This window comes from Simochromis diagramma, unplaced genomic scaffold (assembly GCF_900408965.1).
Source record: "Simochromis diagramma unplaced genomic scaffold, fSimDia1.1 OVJJ01000602.1, whole genome shotgun sequence".
In the NCBI taxonomy this organism is placed as follows: domain Eukaryota; kingdom Metazoa; phylum Chordata; class Actinopteri; order Cichliformes; family Cichlidae; genus Simochromis; species Simochromis diagramma.
Genome location: NW_024387040.1, coordinates 5,875,216 through 5,897,789, shown reverse-complemented (window position 1 = coordinate 5,897,789; position 22,574 = coordinate 5,875,216). Strand labels below are relative to the sequence as shown.

At 41.0% G+C, this 22,574-nt stretch overlaps 2 protein-coding genes and 1 non-coding gene across 4 annotated transcripts in view; 2 read left to right on the top strand and 1 right to left on the bottom strand.

The window, feature by feature from the left end:
• The window catches only part of ctdspla (CTD (carboxy-terminal domain, RNA polymerase II, polypeptide A) small phosphatase-like a), a 33,797-nt gene extending 26,273 nt beyond the window's left edge, over nt 1-7,524 (bottom strand). Inside the window, exon 1 of one of the 2 annotated variants that reach the window (XM_040043961.1) lies at nt 6,920-7,524. In XM_040043961.1, the coding sequence (XP_039899895.1) occupies nt 6,920-6,995 (76 nt within the window). In that variant the 5' untranslated portion in view covers nt 6,996-7,524. The remainder of the gene's footprint in view (nt 1-6,919) is intronic. The other variant, XM_040043962.1, reaches the window with a different exon arrangement.
• An 8,086-nt stretch (nt 7,525-15,610) lies between these two features.
• LOC120741207 (glycine--tRNA ligase-like) lies at nt 15,611-22,508 on the top strand. Its single transcript, XM_040043954.1, has 17 exons — nt 15,611-15,905; nt 16,347-16,448; nt 17,185-17,287; nt 17,395-17,536; nt 17,871-17,959; nt 18,834-18,910; nt 19,013-19,158; nt 19,244-19,393; nt 19,491-19,653; nt 19,756-19,920; nt 20,003-20,110; nt 20,214-20,359; nt 20,447-20,532; nt 20,609-20,718; nt 21,006-21,099; nt 21,186-21,376; nt 22,003-22,508. Exons 1-17 carry the CDS (start codon nt 15,654-15,656, stop codon nt 22,126-22,128), a joined length of 2,250 nt encoding a protein of 749 aa, XP_039899888.1. The 5' UTR covers nt 15,611-15,653; the 3' UTR covers nt 22,129-22,508.
• On the top strand, nt 17,657-17,793 carry LOC120741571. Its single transcript, XR_005697644.1, has one exon. It is a non-coding gene; the product is annotated as a small nucleolar RNA SNORA84 (small nucleolar RNA).
• Nucleotides 22,509-22,574: the final 66 nt, after the last annotated feature.

Genomic DNA, 22,574 nt, shown 5'->3' with positions numbered 1-22,574 from the left:
CTGACCTTAGGTTTAAGCAAAATTGTCTCTTTGATCTCTCTCTCCTCAGGTCAGGTCTGTGAGAAAGTTTCTATGGATCCTGTAGGGTTTTAGTGGCATACCGTATATCAGTTTAAACAAGAAATATCCTAAAACTATTTTAAACTAGACGCTAGTCGGGGACTTCAGAGCAGGAATATGTTCTGTTACAGCTGCTTCAGAGTGAAAGTTTAAGTCATCACAGTCATCCAGGGTGGGAGTGAGGAGTTCGCCCACACTATTTTCCCCTGTGGCCTCTCTGAGGATGGATTGCAGTGCTATTGCATCTTTCGTTGTGTCTCCTAATCCATAGATCTACTGGCTACCTAATCATTAAGGGCCACTTTGCTGATTTCTCACTCAAATCTTTATTGCAAGCAGAAGAAAATCCAACATAAATCTTTCTAATGCATTCTGTGTCATACGAGATAAGCCTAATTGGTGCTGGTAAAACTCTCCCAGCCATTATAGCACTTTTTTATGAATATTGGCTACTTTATAATATGCTGTCAGGATCAAAGTCTACCAACTGAGGAAATGTAGTGAAAATATTATTTGGGTTCCTTCCCAGTTTGCTTTAGCATATGCAAGTAGTGATTCTGAAAAATCTGAAGGTGTTCCTTTATACACAAGGGCACCGTAATTGATTTTGCAGTCTTTTCTTTGCTGACACAACCACAAAAGCATGAGTGCCGCCCCTCAGGGAATCAAATCGGAGAAGTCAGGTGAATGTGTAAACCATTAAACTATGGAACAAGTGCTCATTTTGAAGACGCTATTTGTGTAATATTAAAGATACACTTGCCATAATAAAATGTCAATTGATTTGAGCACCTTGGTATAGAAAGTTGTATATTTTTAAGGAGGAGCACAGTTTCTGCCATTTGAGTGGAATTTGTCAAGATGAAAATCAAGTAAGCATGGAAGTGAAAAACACTGCAGTTCTGTAAATGGTCACTAGAGGCCGCCTGCCAAAATGACTCCAAAAGGAAAAAAAATGTGATTAAAACTTCATCCAAATCATGCTACGGTGAATTTTTCCCTTAATGAAAACTATATTGGAGTGACTTTTAATTTGGTAGCATCATAAACCGAGGGATGGGACTGCCTGCACCGCAAGTGAATTAGCGCTGCACAATTTTTTCCTTCTGATTATTAAGGCTAATAAACACCAATAATCAACACATATACTCAAGAGTTGCATTTTTTGGGTAAAATTCATCCTAAAAAAACAAATTTTGAATTTTGAAACTAAATCAAAATGAAGTCACTAAGAAGCAATGAGGAGCCGGTGCTGATGTTTCTAAACAAGAAAAAGGAAGAAACGGAGATTCTGGATTCATCCAATTCAAAAGAAGGCAGCAGGGAGAATTTCATGGCTTAATCCAGGAGTTGCAGCTGTATCACGGCCACTTTAATACATATTTCAGGATGTCAGTGAGGCAGTTTGGGCTGTCAGATGACCACATCTGAGGAGGCAGAATAATAATTTCAGAGAGCTGAGTGACTCGAAGCGGCGTCTAGCTATGTGTGTGAGGTAAAATGGGATTATTGAGCTACAGTGCACAATGCAGCAATCTGATTGGGTAGATCTGTTTGTTCACATCTGAAAAATTGGATAAATCAAGCTTGGTTTGGTTTGGCTCACAGCACATTCCTGCCCCTCCCTGAGCCTGGTTGTGTCAGAGGTTTCTTCCTGTTAAAAGGGAGTTCTTCCTTCCCACTTTTGCCAAGTACTGGCTCAATGCAGTGGTCTGATTGTAGATTTCAGATTGTTTTCTCTTTATATTGTAGGTCTTCATCCTATAATATTGAAGTGATGGTAGTTGTGATTTGGTGCTATTTAAAAAGAAATGAATTAATCTGAACAGTATAACCAGCTGCTGGTTGTGGTTTCATATATACAGAACAGTTATAATATAAGGTTGTGAGCTGCTTCACATCTTCTTAACTCTAAACTCTACATTACACAGAAAGGCCACACGACAATTCATTTGCTGCTTACAACTTTAAAAACATGCTCCACCACTTGCTGTAGCAGGACTAAAATGATATAAATTATTACAGTCCCCCTCCACCCGCCCCACTTCCACTTTGGGCATGCTCATTTTAACACAGAGACATGGGCTGATCCCACACAAACAGTTAATAAGCTTTTCAGTCAAGGAGCTTATGGCTAGGCTAAAACATTCAATTCTTCCCAATGAGCTGTCCAGTATGCTATTGGTATTAATGAAGATGTGTTGGGAAACATCTAACACTCCAACACTTCCCTGGAGGTGCAGATAATCAGCTTTTCTGAGCAGCACTGGCTGAAATAGATTCATAAATCTGTAATAAGGACCTGCACTTTACAGCTCTGACTCCAGCTCTTCTCTCTATCTTCCTCTCCATCAAAATGCCGCTCTGAATATCGACTTCGCTGTACGCACACAGAAGTCCAATGTGATTCTCGAGAGAGGTGGAAGGCTATGCTCTGGTAAAAGATTGTCTGTCGAACACTTGAGCCCGGTCTGGATAGAAAATTGCTGTAAACAGCAGAGTGGCAGGTTGTGCGAGGGACTCTGAGCCAGCCAGAACTCACAGTAGCTCCTCTCGCTAGCCGAATGCTGCACACACCCTGCAGGTGTGGTCCACACATCATAAACACTTTATTAATGTACAGCAGCGTGTTCCAGGAATAACCTCAAAAACCAAGAGTGGATGAAACCACGGGCGTTTCTCCAGATTCATACATAATTGCAGCTTCAGTATTTTTTGTCCTTTCTCTCTGGCAACGAAAATAATCTCTGACCAAGAAGACTCGGAGGAAATCATACTTGGAGAAGCCATCGGTTTGCAGAAATCCCAGTGACCGCTCTTCGTCTCCATGCATCTTCTCACATTATACATCTCCACTTGCATGTAAACAGACTGAGTACTTTAATGACTGAGTTTATTTTTTAATTATCGAAGGTTAATGGAGTCTGTGAAGGACAGTCTAGCATCTAGGATGGCGTAAGTGTGACAGGTTGGCCAATACTATTCCCTATTATTTGCCTATCGCGAGATATGTTAATATCGTCCTATAATCCCAGCAAGCATTTCTTTTCTCCACATAACGTCAGGATGAAAAAGTAGTTCCAAAACGAAAGATGAACTAAAGCCGTGGACGTTATTACAATGTCAGATCGAGTCACGTCTTCAATGTTACGTCACCTAGAAATCCTTGTTGTCTTTATTGATTAGAATAAAATGAACAAACATACAAAAAAAGTTTAAGGGTGGCTTCAACTCAGCTTCATCTAAAGCTTTTGAGTCCATTACTTATGCTACTGAGCTAACTGGTTTCATATGTGAATGTTAGCATTCCTGAGTTTATGAGGCTGGTATGTTGGACAGAAAGGGGATGATTATAAGAGTCTGACATGTAGAGTTCACTATACAACAAATGAAATTGAATTTAGGTGCAGAAAACCATAAATAGACTCTGGTAATACTGGTCTGTGTACGCTGGGAAGATGTTAGGTGGATGTATGCAACTGTGTACTAAACTTGTTAGCTGTTAAAAAAGACAAACACATTATATTCCATCTTAGAAATTAGATTTGTATTTTTCACTTTTGTAAGAACTAAGCTCTATTCTATGTGGAAACAACGTAACGTCTGTCCAGCTGAAGTTCAGGTTTTGGTGTCCTACTGCGACCAGTTTTGACCAAGGCGATGATGTCAGGGTTTGCTGGGCTATGCTTCCTGCAGTACTTGGATATAAAAACGAACATAATGGTTAAATAACGATGATAGGGTGGAAATGGTGAACAGTTCTTTGTCCAGGAGAGCTCTTTTGATATCATTGTTTGCAATACTCTCAGGACCTGTCTGATTAGTTAAATTGCTGATTAATGTGTAAATATTAAATAAAATAATTGCCGGGAAGTTATCGCAAATACCCCAATCTTTGAAAATGATAAAAGTATTTTCATTAACTCTAAGATTTTTTGTTCTCCTGACTAAATCACAGCTGGCATTGGCCTGAAGTATTGTCCAGGCTCTAATCTTGCTGCTGGACCAGAGAATGGGCAGAATGACATTACGTCTGTTCAGGAGAATGCAAATAGCTCGCCCTCAGAAAGGGATAAAAGCGTTATTTGTATTTGTTGGTTTTCCAAGAAGGTTTTCTTAGTTAGAGTTGTTCCAGTGACTCCAGGCTGAATTCAACAAATGCATTCATCAGTGTGTAAAAGAAGCAGCTTCATTGTGACAGTAAGTAAGACACAATTTAAAGCCAATTCGGTAAGATTTTCAAGCAAAACAGACTCTTGCTTTGCCATTACTGCGAGCGCAAGATTGTAATTTCCCCGAAGTATCTGTCATCACTCACTCTGCGGGAGTGCAGAGCTAAACTCAGATGTGACCTAATCTGATTAAGGTAAACGGCTCGTCCACTGATACCTGCCTCGCTGTGAAGTTATCGGAGCAAAGCCTGAGTGATTTTGCTTAGCGAGACTGAGCCTGGCAGGCCTTGTGGCTCCCCTCCTCGGCTGCAAGTCCAGCCATTGCATTTCATTGCATCAGAAAAATAAATAAATAAAAATGATAATGGCTGCCAAATGAAAAGTGTAATTTGAGTTTGGAAAGATGACTCTGGTTGCTTCGAAATATCTAGACTTGAATCAGAACATTTTGCTTCTTTGTCAGATTAGAAAAAAGAAAAACGTGATGCAAAACAGCCCGAACATGCTCCAAGCAATGTTTATTTTCCAAATGTATGATATGCATGACTTCATCCACCATCCCCATTATGATTAAATCCTTCATCTCATTCAACATCCTCCATTATGCATAGAGCTCTAATCAGCACCTGACCAAATGTTTTTAAAAAATGGCGCTAATGAGTTACTACGTCTTTACTTGGAATGAAACCGATAGGACTCTGAAAATAGCCTGCCTGTGCTCTGAAATATTCAGTGTGTGTGCGTGCGTGTGTGAGTGTAATGATTTGTGGCTTCAGTGGAGCCCAAGCAGGCCGCAGAGTAACTTTCCTGGACAACAAGTGCTGTTTGCTGTCTGCTTTGACAGAGACTGAAGTGAAGGGCCGGGGGCACTGTTCAGGAAGCTCCCTGCTGATACTTTTTTATGTACGACAGCAGCCATTTGAGGAGCCACAGTGCACGTTTGTGTGTGTAAGTGTGTGTGGGTGTCTGTTAGGCCTTCTTTGGTCAGTGACTGACCCTGGATTTTATCCTGCCAGATTAACTGTCAGATTCCACATGTCATCTGGGTTTTACTGTTCAAGAAGAGCGGGGCAGGAAAGTGTGGGAAACAAGTGCAAAAAAGCGCTCTGAAGGAAAGAAGCAATATTTAAAAAATTTTTCCCAACTAATTTCCTGGATGATCTTACTCCTTCTCACTGGGTGATGAATGTGTACGTTTAGTGGTAGTTTTGATGGATTTGTTTATGGTGGGTTTTAATTATGAAGCTACAGTAAGCTGCTGGGGAGGGGGGTAAACATTGGGAAATAAATCACAATTGATGGAGTCAATTTCACATTAAAGCAAAGCCCATTTTAACAGTGCAGGCTGGGAAAGCAGTGACTCAGAGTGGCTCGTGTATGTCAGTGTTGCTCAGTGGTAGGTGATGCGGGAAGGTGACCTTTTCTCCAACAGAGCACTGGGTGTAGCAGGAAGCTGTGGTCCCTCTGGCCTCCAGGCACCCTGCGGCTCACTTGGATGGGTGCTGGTGGCTGGCGGGGGAAATGTCAGAGCCCTGAGCTCCGCGGACGCTCGTGTACCTCCCCAGTGTGTGCACACAGATTCCACACAGAGTCTCGTTACACAACAAGATGTCAGCTCAAATGAAAATGGAAATATGCATCAGTTTAAAGAGACTGGCAAAAACCTCTTTCAAAGTTAATGAAAACTCCTGACTGATGAGGGGGATTTGACACTCATGTCGTCGCCACATGGTGAAGCGCAGTCTTTCGTAAAAACAACAACAACAACAACAACAACAAAAAAGAAAATGTGTTTTCGCACAGCCTGCATAATCTGCAGAGCAGCTGTTGAGCTGTTGTTTTCAGCCACTTTTTGTTTTTTAACTCAGCAGCAAGGGGACATTTCCCAGCAGCGTGAATAGCCAAGACACTTTCAGTTACATGAGGATACTTGTTTTATGGAGGATGTACAGAAGAGAGATAATAATGCAAACTTCTGTTTGTTGTTGTTGCTTCGGTGCTATTTTATTGCTCAGATGGATAAATGTGTGCAAACCTATCACTAGTGACTTTGATGTTGATAGGCGCATAAAGACACCGTCTTCTGACCTTGCACAGACAATCACATGTTTAAATTCATGTGCATGCAGTTTGCAAATACCACAACCTCCTCTGATCACTTGTTATTGGTGGTGTGCTGTTTTCAATGCATTTTACAGTGTCGGTGGCAGATACAGGGATGTTGAGAGTGCAGAGGGGGGGAGAAGTAGTAGAGTACCCGCCCCCAGTAGTAAACCCTGCTCACTCAGACCTAAAGAAATGGCACATGTGTTAAGTAATAAAATGCTGGTGGGATATTTCTGGCTAAAATAAATAAAGCTATGAGTGACATAAAGTTAGAGCGGACTCCCAGCATCAGACTGTATAGATATTTGCAGGCTGAGCTGGGGGCTCTGGCTCTTAATGTTTCCCTGCTTCAAGCTGAACAATGGAGGTTTTCCGTCGATACTCTTGTCTTGCTGTTGCAGTCCGGAGCTCAGTATCCTCTCTGCACCGAGGGCTGCAGATCTGGCAGATGGGCACTGAGTCAATCTAAACAAGCAGCGGGCTCTCCGGAATACATGGAAACCGAAAATTCACGCTTTTTTAAAAATTATTATTTTTGTGTGAAAAAAAAGAGTCATGTGTGACATTTCTGTGCGCCTTACCTTTATCTTGACTTGAAGAAATGCTCTCCTCCTCTTTCGGATTTGCAACCTGTGTTATTATGGACGTGTTGTCCATGGAAACGAGATGTTACGCACCTTCGGCTACACCGTTTTATTCCTTGGCAAACATTACCAGGCGCACTACAGTCCCCCTGGCTGTGCGCAGGCTTTGGAGCGTCCGCTGTTTGCAACGTTAAAATCCCATTTTTGCACTTCCCATACCCCGGTGCTTACGAGCGAGACAAAATATCAGCGAGAAGAAGAAGAAACAGAGGAAGAAACGGTCACGACGGCTGGTCCAAAATGTGAGGTGACAGTCCGATGTGCAGGAGACAAACAAAGCGTCAGTCCCGCATCGAAGCCGTTCGTGTCCGATGTGGCTGTTGCAGGCAGCATAGCCCCCGCCTTCTGCTGCCGCTACTGTACGCTCCAGCTTCTATCCACACACTACAATATCAACTGCGTGATACGGTTACAGTGTTTACCCAGAGATGGCGACCGTCGTCCTACCGGCCCTGCAGGCTGACTACAACAGCAACACGCCTGCAACATTTCTATTATCCTCGTCAGTCCATGCTGAAAAACCCTCTCAGTCCGCCCACCACCCACCGATTGTTGCTATCTTTTCATATCCCTGCAGCTCAGGGAGGGGAAAGAAAAACTTCACACTGCATGCAGACTCGGGACACGTTTTACGACCTGCTTTGTAATTTTTTATCTTATTTATTTTTCATTCCGTTTGCTTTATATATATATATATATATATTATAATAATAAAAATAATATATATATATATATATATATATATTATTTTTATTATTATTATGAACTTCTCAATAAAATAACACTGCACAACAAATATATATATATATATTTTTTTACCCTTTACACTAATTTAAATAAATCATCTCACAGTTCAAGGAAATTAATTTAAGTGGAGTAATACTAAATAGCCCATACTAATTAAGTAAAACTTAAAATCTCACACTGTAAAAATGTGACTGTGTATAATTTACCTTAAGTTGTTTAAAAAAAATTAACAACAACAAAAAAACGCATTAATCCCCGAAATTTAAAGAAAGGAGGGGGCGGGGTGATGATATGGCTGTAAACATTTCCAGAAAGAAAGGGGAAAAAAGCTCTCTTTTTTTATAGCTTTGGCAACTCAAAGCCTGCCTAAAAAAAGATAAATATTAGCCCATTTGTTGTTTTTAAAACAATTTCTCATTACAAATAAACCTTTTACACAAAAATCGCCTTTTGCGAAGTGCTACAATCTTGAGCTACAGCATTAGATATGTTCAGATCGCAGTATGATGATCCCAAACCTACACCCGAGGTCATCTGGAATCCTGCAACAGATGGTGTGGCCCCTGCAGAGCCATGATCTCCACATCATGCAGTCAGTCTGGGATTACATGAAAAGACAAAAGAAACCCAGACAGCTTAAATCCACAGAAGAAATATGTCAAGTACTGCTGTATGTTTGAAACAACCTTCCTGAAAGATAGTTTAAAAAATTAACTCATATATACTTCAAAAACATTCACTTTCCACTTTTTATGTTCAAGCCTTTTCAAAAAAGTATTGCATATAACACAGAGTAGAGCAAAAGCTGAGATATCGCCATAGTTTGTCCCTAAATGGGGTTAAACTCCAAGTATCCCATAATAGCTTGACTCTGACATACCCTGTGCCTTAAATGTATTTGTTTTTTGTTTTTAAATGCATTCTCCAATCCCAAGAAGAGATGACCCTGATGGCTGAATGCTCGTTGTTGTTTTGAAACCAAGAGATCAGCCTATAAATTACACGTAAAATCAATGAATTGCTTCTTGTTTACATCATGTAGCTCACAACCATCCCGCATACACCTGCGCGTGCACTGCAGATTCTCCACATGCTGTTTCAGCCTCAGTGGACCATAGAATGACAACAGGGGAGATAAAGTGGTTTTCTGGTCCGTTGCCAACGATGACGTCTCTTAGTGTTCGTCCCTCTTCACCTTAGCTGTCACTTTAATGGAGCCGAAGCCCACAAAGCCCTAAATGACCCCACCTGAGACATGTGTATGATTGCGCGCGGACAGCAGGAGAACCGATGCTTCTGATAATTAGTATGTAATCTCCCCGCTGAAACGATGCTTTCACTGCAGGTCAGCGCCTCGGCTGTGATGTTTACAATAATGTATGTGTAACAGCAACACAACCACTTTGCACAATTGTCTGTCCCCACCTGGCAGTCTGTCTCAGGTTTCTGCATCTGTCAAGACTGCATGGCTTCTTGAAATCCGAGGGGATGGAGCGTGTCTGTAACCATGCTGGGGCACTTTGCATAGATAACTCATCAAAGGCAAATACAAATGTTGCAGTAAATATATCTGTGTAAGAACCTGTTAGAAACAGTCTATCAAGAGGATTTAGGATTGTTAGCATTAATAATAATCATAACCACACTGGATGGATTACAAGTTCATCATGCTAACAGACTGTAATACAAGGGTGCCAAACATAAGGCCCAGGGGCCAGAACCAGCTCAGCAAAGACTGTCCCACTGGATAGCTTCTTTTATTTACTACAGCAGCATTTCTTTATCATGTAGGAAAACTACATGTGAGGCACTGTTTACAATAACAGAGAGGGGAATTTCACTGGTTTGACCCACTTGAGATCAAAGTGGGCTGTATGTGGCCCACAAAGAAGAATGAAGAAAACCAAACCAACGTCTTCATTAAAAATGGTAAAAATGCTTTGATGTTGTCTAAAATCACTTTGCATCCTTTCTATTTGGAAAATAAATAGATACTCAACTGTTTTTAATCATGTTCATAACTATCCATTCTTCTATAAACTTTTTAGTGTGCAGTTATACCTGTTAATAAGCTGCCAGAAAACACATTTGCTCGATGGTCAATTAGGGGCTTTTTCTGATGAATGAAAAGCCTCTAGACTAGAATACTGTCTTTGAGTCACCCCTATTTTCTTTATATGGGAAAGTGGGAAATAAGGGCATTGATTTACATGTGCGAAAGCAAAAACAGAGTTTGTATAAGCTTGAAAGTGAATATTCTGTGCATCCACCTTTATTCTTCAACACAGCCAGAACTCTCTTTGGCAAACTTTCTTGTTATTTCTTTAAGCAGTCTTCAGGAATAGTTCTCCAGGCTTTTTGAAGGACAGTCAAAGCTCTTCTTTGGATGTCGGCTGCCTTTTCTTCTGTTTCCTTTTAGGATGATCCCACATTGTTTCAATAATGTTAAGGTCCGGGCTCTGTGGAGGCCAATCCATGACTGATAGTGTTGCATTTTGTATTTTTCTGTCCAGGTATGCTTTTACTGCATTGTCAGTCTGTTTGTGTCATTGTCGTGCTGAAAAATGAAGCCTAATCATAATCTAAAGGCACTTTTCCGTGTTCATAATTTCAGTTTTGAGAATATCCACAACACCACTGTCTGAAATATAGTCATAAACCATGACAGAGCCTCCACTGTCTTACAGATGCCTGTAAACTGTAGCGTCTCACCTCTCTCCTGAATTCCTCTGTGCATGCTGACGATGATTTGAACCAAAATTTTCAAATTAGGATTCAAGACTCCATCAGACGTGTTGTCATTGATTTTCAGTCCAGTTTACACTGGTTCAGCTCTTGAATTAGGTGCCTTTTGTATGTTTGTATGATTAACAGTTCAGTACAAAGTTTATGATTATCTGTTAAAATTCTGTAGAGTTGGTGGAGAACAAATTAGAGTGAAAAAAGTATATTTAGGACTTTGGTTTGGCCAAACAGAAACTTTACAGAAAGTACAAGTCCCAGTTAAGCTTCAGTTAACTTATACTTGAACTACTCAGATGTTACCATATTAAATTAAAAAGTAATAATATTGCAGTGTTTTGCTCATAGCTTGTAATCGCTGCCCCCAAGGTTCTCAAATGTAATTATTTCCAATTTCAGCAATGATGCTATGAGGGAAACGACACTTTGATTACTGAGTGAAGTTACTCTAATTAATGGCGTTCAACATCCCATGATATCAGTTCATAAACATAAAAATATACAGGAAAAATTATAGGAACATGTATTTCCAAAGCAGATCAGTTCACGGGTGTAGCACTGCTTAGCATCTCAAATCACATGAAACACTACAAATAAAACCACAACGATTAACTGTTACACTTGCTCGACTCATGCAATTATATACAGTTCTTCATCTGCAGGTAATCAGAGAGCTGTATCACATAAATATAATGTTCAGCACATAAATATTACACGTAAGTACCTCCTTGTTAATCTTCTGCATGTTCTATTAAAAAGAAATCAGTTTACTGTGGCCCTGAAGCAGCAGCCAAAGAAAGTCAGTCCAGAATAAATAGTGCATAAAGAACTTTAAAGCTTATTCAGGGCCACAGATTAGGCTCTGCAATAACAGCTGCAAGACACAAGCACTTGGAGAGTGGAGCGTGCCAGCAGGATAAAGATATATGCATGACTGACTAATACTACGGTGAAATATGAGAACAAACACTGGTGGAGTCACTTTTTGATCATGGACATCAAACGCTGTTGGCCTCTGACATTTCTCTGTCTGAGGCGGGGGGAAATGGCACCGCTATCCAGCACCAGATTTCTGTTGATGAATAATTAAAATAAATATCTTCTTGATATTAACTTTGATAGGACACAGATGATCTTTTTCAATGCCTTCAAATGCGCTGTCAGACTGCGGGGTGCTTGAATGTTTTATGAGTGTGGGTGTAGTTCAGTAAGGAGCTGGTATCACTGAATAATCTCTCTCGCTCTGCATGAGTCTCTCTGTGTCTGCACGTTCTTGAGCCTTTCAGGTTGCTCTTAAACCTGTATATACCTTTCAGCATTGTATAAACAGTGGCACAGTGAAGCATGTAAAGGGACACACAGTAGCCTGAATCCTGCAATGTAAGGCAGCACATTTGTATTAAAGCTGCAACTGGACCAAAGACACTTTTGTATAAACTGGGACACTCAGAGTTGCAGGTGCTTTATACAGAAAATGTACAAGTCCAATTGCAAAGATATGGGACCCTGTCTAAAATGTATACAAAGAGAATTCAGTGATGTGCAAATCTCATAACATCAAATGTTTCAACTCAGACATTTTCCTGTTCCATGAAAAAAATATTAGATCATTTTGAATTGGATCATAGCACCATATCTTCTAAAAAAGTTTAGACAAGGCCCCAAATCAATACTGCATATATATATATGAATCGATAGTTCACCGTGCTATCCATACATACAGGTTAAACCTCTATCATACAAGAAAAAGCCATGTGTGAACATGATCTTTCTCTTTCTCATTTAAAATGGTCTAAGGGAAAGAGGAATGGGATTATTCAGCTTGTTATCGGCTCTCAGTTTAAAAGCCTTCATCTCTGATGGTATGTGGGTACATAAGTGCCTATGGAGCTGGCAGGTTGCACATCTGGAACGGCACCATCAATGCTGAGGTTTTAGAGCAATATTTGCTCCCATCCAGGCAACATTTTTCAGGAAAAGCCTGACATGTTTCAGCAAGAAATGTTAAACCACATACATGTTAAACAGCTAACTTCATATAGAAGAGTCCAGGTGCTGGACCTTTTAACAACTGAAAACATCACGAAACAAAAAATACAACAAAAAAGACCCGGGACTCCCCAAAGTCCAGCAGCTGGTTTGTTCAGTTCCCAAACATTTAGGCTGCTACACAACAGTAAACATAACTCTGTTCCTTCCGTTTCCTGTGTTCTATGGTACCACTAATAATATATCTTTTTGTAAGATTTGTAAATCATTGCATTTTGTTTTTATTTACATTTTAAACAGCATCCCTGCTTTTTTGGTCATTGGTAATTGATATATAAATTATATATCCATATTCAGGTCTGGGCTCATATTAGATGAGAACTATAACAAATTTCTTGTGTCCACATGTCAGGTGATGTTGCTTTATATCATCTGCAGAACGCACCGTAAAAATTTCATAAATCAGCCAATATTTCCCACATATTTCATTTACATACAGTTTGTCTGTGAAGGTTCTCAGTCATCCAGGTCATCGTAGTCTATGGAGCTTGGAAAGAAAAGCATCTGGACTTCTTTAAGTTGCTTGAAGACGTTTCACCTCTCATCCAAGAAGCTGAAGAAGAACTGAAGAAGTTGATGAGATGAATACTTCTCAGATGAGAGGTGAAACAAACTTAAAGAAGTCCACATGCTTTTCTTTCCAAGCTCCTTAGACTATATGTACAGTTAGGTCCATAATTTGTTGGACAAAGACACAAAGTTTGTAGTTTTGCCCCTGCACAGCACCACGGTGGATTTTAAATCAAACTATCAAGATGTGATCAAAGTGCAGACTTTCAGTTTTAATTAAAACAACAGCACTGCATTAACTGTTTAGGAATTGCATACATTTTTATAGACAGCCCCCCATTTTTAGACTAAAAAGTAATAAGCAGTAATAAGCAGTTTCATGACCAGGTGTGGCCTGTTCCCTTGTTATTTATGACAGATGAAGCAGAAGTGATACCTGAAGTTGTCTCATTATATTTATTGATTTCACTGTAATTTTAATTATTTCCATTTTCTCACACCCATGGCCGAAACCCGTTAATCACATAGTACATGAAACTTTTCATGGCTTTTTGTGAATTTCATTTATGCTAAATTTTATCGTTTTCAGCCTGTTCAGTCCCTCAAAGTGTATTTACAAAAGAGGAGAAGTCCTTAAGATATAAGAGACCTCAGTGTCCTGGAGATTTATTTTACCTGGGAGTAACCAGAGATTTTATGGGAAGACTTTGGTGTCACCGATTTGTAGTATGACTACTACAGAACTATAAAATGTAAGATTTCTACCCCAGTTTAGGGCCTTGGCTCTCTGAAGAAAAAGGAGGCATGAAGCTGACTTCCCTGGCTACTCTTGAATTTGGGTATTCTCACGTCTAGTTGGAAAGAAAAGGTCGCACAGATCACGCTTTGGACTGTATTGGCTCATTAGTTTACCTTTGCTGCCACCTAGTGGAATAGATATAAACTTGTAATAGACTGAACATAATCTTGAGAGAATATGCAACAAAAAGAATATTCTGTATATCTTATTTTGTAACTAATCTAATGAAATATTCCTTTATGGATTAAGTGTTATCACGGTTTTTCGGCATTAGGACTATTTGTTATTTTATTTTCATTCTAATATGTCATCTTTGGCCACTTGATCCTATACTTTGAATGTAACTGCAATATCCAAGCAGTAGCCGACTGTTTTAATAGTTTTACATACTGAAGACCATTGTTATTCCAGGAACCGATTCTACCGGCTTTAAATGGCTTTGAATATTTATTTGTAAAAAGACTGAATATTTTGCATATCACAGAGGGGAAAGCATGTAAATAGTTAAATTTACATAGCCACATAGCCCAGCATGAAAACCTGCACTCCTATCTGTTTACAGTAAAGCAAGAAGCAGATGAAGCATGCAGGTTTAAAAAAAAAAAGAAGTAGGATCTGCACTGAAAAGACCTTGACAAGTCATCCAGTATCAATCAAATGCCAGTAACTTTTCTTATTGATGAGTGAGTGCTAAATGATGGAAACCCTGCAGGTCACATCTTGTCATTCCTCTGCAGAATAAGGGCACATTTTAGTGAGAATGAGATGATGAGATTTGAGCCCCAAGGGACACATGAAGTGTCTGGCATTTGTCTTATTGGAAGAGTGATCTGCTCCTCACTCTTGCAAAAAAAAAAAAAAAAAAAAAAAAAGCCAGTTGTGCAAAAGACATCAAAAAAATCTTGTAAAAATATGGATTCACACAGATCTAAAAGAAGAAGAAGAAGAAGAAGAAGAAGAAGAAAGAGGGGTCTGAGGTAAGTTTGTTTTTCCTTCTTTTCTTGTGAGAAGAGTGGAAGATAGAAAGAGGGCTTCATGGGCACAACTCCACAGTATCCACAGAGAGACACAAGGTTACCATTTCTGAATGACTGTAATGATTTAATCCTGGCCCATACCCTACAATAAACAGACTGAAATCGGCTAATAGCAGTTTTAGTTATTCTTTTCTCTCGGAAAATGTCATTATTTTTGTCAATAACTGAAATAAATGCTTGTAGATCTGTATGAGCTGATTATAGATTTGTTGATGAATGCCGGCCCATAGACAAATAAATTCACATTTACTGAATACAGTGGATATTTTTCTCCTTTTTTTGCTTCCTCGTAGGGGGCTTGTCTGATTGCTGGGGTCTGTAATGTTGTATGGTCTTTAGCTTGGAATAGAAAGTGTCTCGCGGGAACTGTTGTTGTGATTTGGCGCCAAATAAATAAAACTGGAGTGAATTGAATTGAATTTTGTGCACACATATTAATTAGCTAGATCAAAAGGGCAACGGATATAACTGGGTGATGGAGCAGTAATCCAGAATATATACTTTAGAATTAAGTTGTTATCTTAGCTGACAAAAAATATCGATCTAAACTAATTTTTATTTCAGTTTATTTTATTCATTTTTAAAATTTTATTTATGATGGGTTTTTTTTATTTTATTTATTTATTTTTTTTTATTTTACCCCTCAGCATGTGTGACGAATCTGCCGAGAGTGTACAATGGGCACACAGAGTACGTGTGGCGTAGAGAAAGTGCTTCCCGGCGGCGGAAGCAGTGTTTACTTGCTCTCAGAGATTTCATCATTCTCTTTCTCGCATTACTCCGGTCCATGCTTCTTCGCGGCGCAGCATCAGCACTGCTGAGGACCACCACTGAGATTTTCCGCTCCTGCCCGGTGTCCACGGTCCGGTTTGTTCGGCAGTCGCTTCGCTACCCGCGTAAAAACCGGCCGTTTTCAACGTCGGTGTGCTTGTGTAAGAAGAAGAAAACAAGCCTGTGGCTGCAGCTGGCGGAAGGACAAACCATGGACGGCAACATTGAGGAGATTCTCGCCCCTTTGAGGCTTGCAGTGAAAGAACAGGTAATTGGGACTTATCGCCTTATCTTTATCGTTATAGATAAAGAGTGTTTGTTCTCAGTGTGATTAGATATATTTTAGTGCCGCCCACTCTGTCACATTAGCCTTCTCGCTCGTAAGGCTAGCCGGCTAACACGACCCGGCTGCTCGCTGTCAATGAATCAGTTGCTTTCTAGCTAGCTGCTAACGTTAACTGTCAGTTATGTCTGCGCTCTCTGCCACGTTTCATTGAGCTGCTGCTGTTGCAGCTGCTTTTGCATACACTTGTGGAAAGGGCGTGGTTATGATTGGAAGCCAAATTTGTACTGCTAATAAAACAAAAAACAAAACAAAAAACCTACACAACACTGATCCTTCAGCATATTTTTTGTAAGCATGCCCATACTCGTGTAGTATGGTTTTGTTGGTTTATCTGTGTCTGAAGCCACCTCACTCTCTGTTTAGGGGGACCTGGTTCGCCAAATGAAACAGGATGGAGCTCCAGATGTGGATATTACTAAAGCTGTAGCAGAACTAAAGGCGAGGAAGAGGACTCTGGAGGCCAAGGTAAGCAAATCAAGTCCACTTGAGCTCATGGTACTCTGGAGCAGTTAAACTTTAGATATATGATATGCTCTTCAAGTGCTTATACACCCCCAGACAGCCAGACCACTCTGAAAATACGATGCTTTTCATTAAAGCTGAGAAGTGTATCATCGGTCCACCTGGCTGGGATGCTGTGAAAACTATATCAAAATGACAAAGAATGATCAAATCTGGGTTTTTGAGATCACTCTGAGTATTTTTAAGCCTTTTTCACAATCTCCTGTATAAGACGATCAGATATTGAGCTATAAAAGATCTTAACATGTCTCACAAAATGATACCTGAGTCAGACCTGACGGGTAAACGAAAGCAAGTAAGAGGGTCCTGGAAGCAAAGCTATTATTATGGTTTTGTATTTTCTAATTATTTTTTTTTTTTTATTTTGACTTTTTGTTTTTAATTCAGTGTAGTGTCAGTTTGTTTCCAGAGTAGATTTGTGATTCAGTGTCGTTATTGTTTGGAAGTGTTTAATGTATTTTAGTGTAATATGTGGATGGCGTATGTCAGTGCCAAAATTGAGGAAAATCATCACAGATTTGACAATAATAACACACAACCCTCTGAAAGCATTTTCATCTAGTTTTAGTTAACTCTAATAACCATGCCAGAAAGGCTCTGTGTTTTAAGGCCAAGAACAGACTTTAATGCTCAGATGTTGTTGTGATTTTAATCTTGGCACTTTGTATAAAAATTGCAGGAGTTGGCACTGCAACCCAAAGATGACATCGTCGACAGAACCAAGATGGAGGATACCCTCAAGAGGCGATTCTTTTACGACCAGGCCTTCGCTATCTATGGAGGTAAGACCTGGATAGCCAGCAGTGGAAATTAAGCTTTCGGTTAGTGCTTAAGCCAGCGTATGATGGCGTTTTTAAGCGTTCTGTTACCATGCAGTAATGCTCCTCAGGTGTGAGCGGCCTGTATGACTTCGGCCCTGTGGGCTGTGCCCTGAAGAACAACATCCTGCAGGCGTGGAGGCAGCACTTCATCCAGGAGGAGCAGATACTGGAGATCGACTGCACCATGCTGACCCCCGAGTCCGTCCTCAAGTAGGTGCACTGAACCTGTTGTAGTCGTGGTCTCAACATTTGTATTAGGCTTTAATAGGCTGTTTATTTATATTTAATAAAGGGTAATTCAGAAACTGCTAAAAAAAAAAAAAAAAAGGCGCCTAGTGGTTCCTAGAGTCAGCTCCAAAGTGCTGAACTGTGGGTTTTTGTTAACGGGCGCACATTGATTTCTGCGATTTTATGCATGGAAGCTGCCACTAATAGCAGCTTTCCATAGCCCGGTTGCAGATACACTGTTGAATGTACGAGTTTCTTTGGGATGCATTTTAAATCCTTGGCATTAATACACTTATTACGTTATTTCTTCCACCAGGACTTCAGGACATGTGGACAAATTTGCAGACTACATGGTGAAAGATGTCAAGAATGGCGAATGCTTCAGGGCTGACCACCTCCTCAAAGGTGAGCATGGTTTGCTTCTAGTTTTCCAGCACTGTGTAAACTAAAGGTGGATCTGTATTATTAATGGGACTCTGCAGACAGGAGGGGCAACTGCTGCTCGTCACCTATTCTGAGTATTGCTGTTGTGCCTGAGGGGGGGGATGGAAGTGGCTGGACCAGCAGAAATCACGCAGGGCTTACAAAGTAATACAGCCGCTAGAATCCGAGACACTGGAACTGTACCAAGAGCTTGTGATGGACTGAGGACGTGTCCCAAAAGGCTTTTTATTTACCCAGATAACACAAAAGTGTGTAATATTTATTAACAGAGGTACTTCAAATTACATGAGGAACAAAAACAAAACAAGCATGTTTTCGTGAAGCTTTTTAGTTTGCAGCACATTTTCACATATGGTCAGTTTTTTGTATTTCACGTACTGTTTGTTATCGTTATTGCAGCTTACAAAAACCTCGCAACTGTCATGAGTACATATCCCAGAGTTGTGACATTGTACAATGTAAATAAACATGAATGAATTTGCTGCCATTTTAACAGATTATACATTAGGAGATGACATAAATAGTGTGTGCAACCAATGTGGAGGACATATAAGGCTTCCTCTGGGTCTGTGGGGTGTGATTGGTTCAGGGGTTGTTGGGTGCCTTAGCCCCGCGGTCTCCTACCAGGTGGAATTAGACTTCACTTGTTGTGCTTCTTTTAATGCACAGTGTTAGCTGAGCACACACGCATTCACTCATACTTTTTATAATGACTATATTTACGTTGAGCACTGTTGTAGGACTCGCTGTAGGTGCTGGGGGCAGGCTGGGATGTTGGTGGGAAGTCACAAAAAACAACAAAAACACCACTGTCTGGTTTTTCTGTGTGTTACAGCCCACCTTCAGAAGCTGATGTCTGATAAGAAGTGCACAGCAGAGAAGAAGGCTGAGATGGAGAGCGTCATCACCCAGGTCTGTGTTAATTGAGACAAAATGAGTCATGTTGAAAAACCTTTGTTTCTGACGTGGCTGTAAATCACTGATTTTGCATTTTTTGGGCTTACCGGTTTCCAGTTGGACAACTACACCCAAGAAGAGCTGTCTGACCTTTTCGTAAAATACAGCGTCAAGTCCCCTACCACAGGAAACGAGCTCACACCTCCCATCTCCTTCAACCTGATGTTTCAGACGTCCATTGGACCAGGGGGGAATATGGCAGGGTAAAATGACTCCTCAGCACTGTGCAGAAACGTTTCCTCACATTTGTGTCATTAATTTTGATTTTTAATCAATCTGCATTTGCAGCTATCTGAGGCCTGAAACAGCTCAGGGAATATTCCTCAACTTCAAGCGTCTTTTGGAATTCAACCAGGGAAAACTGCCATTCGCTGCTGCTCAGATAGGAAACTCCTTCAGGAACGAAATCTCTCCTCGCTCTGGACTCATTCGTGTCAGGTGAGGAGGGGGTGTGTCCTCTGGTTCAAATAATATTTTGTTTTTAAGCTGAGAGAGAAAACGGGAATGTGACTGTGTGATATATATTTTTGTGCAGAGAGTTCACCATGGCTGAGATTGAGCACTTTGTGGACCCGAATGAAAAGGATCATCCCAAATTCCCCAACGTAGCTGACCTGGACATCATGTTATACTCCTCCAAGGCTCAGACCAGCGGCCAGTCTGCACAGATCATGAAGCTGGGAGATGCTGTAGAGCAGGTGGCCATAACACTGGAACACCAATGATGATGTCAAATCCAAAATAGTCAGTTTAAGAGTTTAAGATGAAAAGCAACAAAAAATGTATCTTGTCTCACTTAGGGAGTGATCAACAACTCCGTCCTGGGATATTTCATCGGGAGGATCTACCTCTACCTTACTAAAGTTGGTATTGCCAAAGACAAGCTGCGTTTCCGACAGCACATGGACAACGAGATGGCTCACTACGCCTGTGACTGCTGGGATGCCGAAGCCAAAACCTCCTACGTACGTCCCACTGCAGCGTTTCCTCACAGCTTTATCAGCTTCTTTGTATGCTGATGCTCAAAGTAATGTTTGTCCCCTGCAGGGCTGGATCGAGATCGTAGGCTGCGCTGACCGGTCCTGTTACGATCTGCAGTGCCACGCACGGGCCACCAAGGTCCCTCTGGTTGCTGAAAAGCCTCTAAAAGAACCCATATCCTTAAATCAAAGTAGAAACACAACTTCAGAGAAAGTCCCAAAACACGAAAGAGCCTTTTGATGTTGGTGATCGGTGTTTCTCCTTAACTTCTCCACACAAAACTGTAAATGTCGTCCAGTTTGAGCCCAATAAAGGAGCCATTGGGAAGGCCTATAAAAAGGATGCAAAGATAGTCATGGAGTACCTCTCTGTGTGTGACGAGTGCTTCATTACAGACCAGGAAAAGCTGCTCAGTGAGAGTGGGTGAGTGCTGTGGCTAATCATCATACTGATGGTTGTTTCAAGTACATTTTCAGGAAAGAGTTAGTTTTTCAAATTTGTGCTCCTCAGAGAGTTCACCATCGAGACAGAAGGCAAAGCGTTCAAACTCACAAAGGACATGGTCAGCGTGAAGCGATTCCAGAAGACTCTGCACGGTGAGTTTCACTCGAGAGAAACGTGAGGGAAATGATACCGGAGCAAGCGGTTTTATAATGTCTCTGTCATCCACAGTCGAGGAAGTTGTTCCCAACGTGATCGAGCCCTCGTTTGGCATCGGTAGGATCATGTACACCATCTTTGAGCACACATTCCAGGTCAGAGAAGGCGACGAACAAAGAACGGTAAGTCTGACAACATCGATGTTTCTGCCCTTACAAAATGACACCATGTTCAGTGCTGCTGCACTCATCCTCTTCATCTATTTCTTTATGATTAGATTTTGATCTGGAACGTTGAATCCTTGTGATTGATTTATGTGTATTTTACTAACAAGTTAAAGAGTAGCACTTAATTTCATTTGCCTGATTTTGTTATATTGTCGTAGCTCCTTGCAGAGTTGAGTATTTTTGCATGCTTTGTTTTATTTTTGCTGGTTTCCTTTAATGATGCGTCTTCATTTTCACTGCAGTACTTTAGCTTCCCTGCTACTGTCGCTCCTTACAAGTGCTCCGTCCTGCCTCTGAGTCAAAACCAAGAGTTCATGCCTTTTGTGAGGGAATTATGTAAGTGATTCCAAAATCAAACATCCTATTTCAGTCAAAGAAGGAAAATGGCACTTTCTCCAACTGCTTTTTTCTTTTCTCCTTAGCGGAGGCGCTGACCAGAAACGGCGTATCTCACAAGGTGGACGACTCTTCAGGATCCATCGGGAGGCGCTACGCCAGGACGGATGAGATCGGAGTGGCGTTTGGAATCACCATTGACTTTGACAGTGTGAACAAAACGCCTCACACAGCCACTCTGAGAGACCGTGACTCTATGAGGCAAATCAGGGCCGAGGTACTGCTTCACGTCACTCCATTTTTACATGCGTTAGGGCTGCGCAGGTAAACTCTAGGGCGGTGCTTTTGTCACAGCACAGAAAAACAGAAAAAACTGAGCAACCATGGTAGTGATTTTCATAACCTTTCACTTATTTTTCATAACCGTTCATTCATTTTGTGTGGTTTGGTATGAAAAATGCTCTCCAAAACATAGGCTGTACAGTAGAATTGGTGTTTAATGTATTCCATTTATATAGCGCCTTGCTTGCCTGGCTGCAACGAGGCTGAGCTTCTTAGTGTGGCAGCAGATGATGTATTTCAGTCTGTTTCACTCACATTTCATGGAACAGAGATTCCTCTTTTACTCATCAGTACAGCTGCATGCATAAACTGTGCAACAACAACAAAATCAATTGTGTTTTTAGGCTTTAAGTCCATTTTCTCTGGTTTATATTTGTGTTGGGCTCAGAGTGATGCCAAGACACGAGCCATAAATATCTTCAGACTTGATTGATAATTCTTTCGACAGTAAAATTACCTGCAACATGACTTAACCCTACTCCAGGTGCATTTCACCTCGAGTTCCACACACACCATATAACACCATTAAGTAAAAACGCTCCTCTTTTTCTCTCCTCACAGGTCGGCGAGCTGCCCGTGATCGTTCGGGATTTGGCCAGCGGCACATTGACCTGGGCGGAAGTGGAGAGCAAGTACCCCATCTTCGAAGGACAGGAGACCAGCAAGAAGGACACGAGCGAAGAGTAGAGTTCTCCCGTCTGCCAGCCACTTCATAATAAATCCACAGACTCGTTGCTTATGCACCGCCGCGACGATTGCCGCGACTGGATTGTGACGAGCTGTAGTGGCGCACAGAGCCCTCTTTGTGATCCACACCACTGCAATCACTAAATTGTCATGTATTTATCATATCTTAACAGTTGTGGTAAAGCTTGCACAGGACTGTTGTTTCATTGACGAGCAGCATTTCATCCATGCACGACCATGCCAATACGATGTTAAAAGGGAGAAATGTAATCAGGGTGTTTTCAGTGGAAGGAAGCGTCCACCATTCCAGTTCCAGGCAGATCTGATTGAGATATTTAACAGTTTCAATAAAAAGAGTCGGCACTTACAGGACACGGACAAACAGCTGTGATATTTTCTTCTTGTTTTTGAGCCACTGCTGCTCAGCGATTGCTTTTAATCTCAAA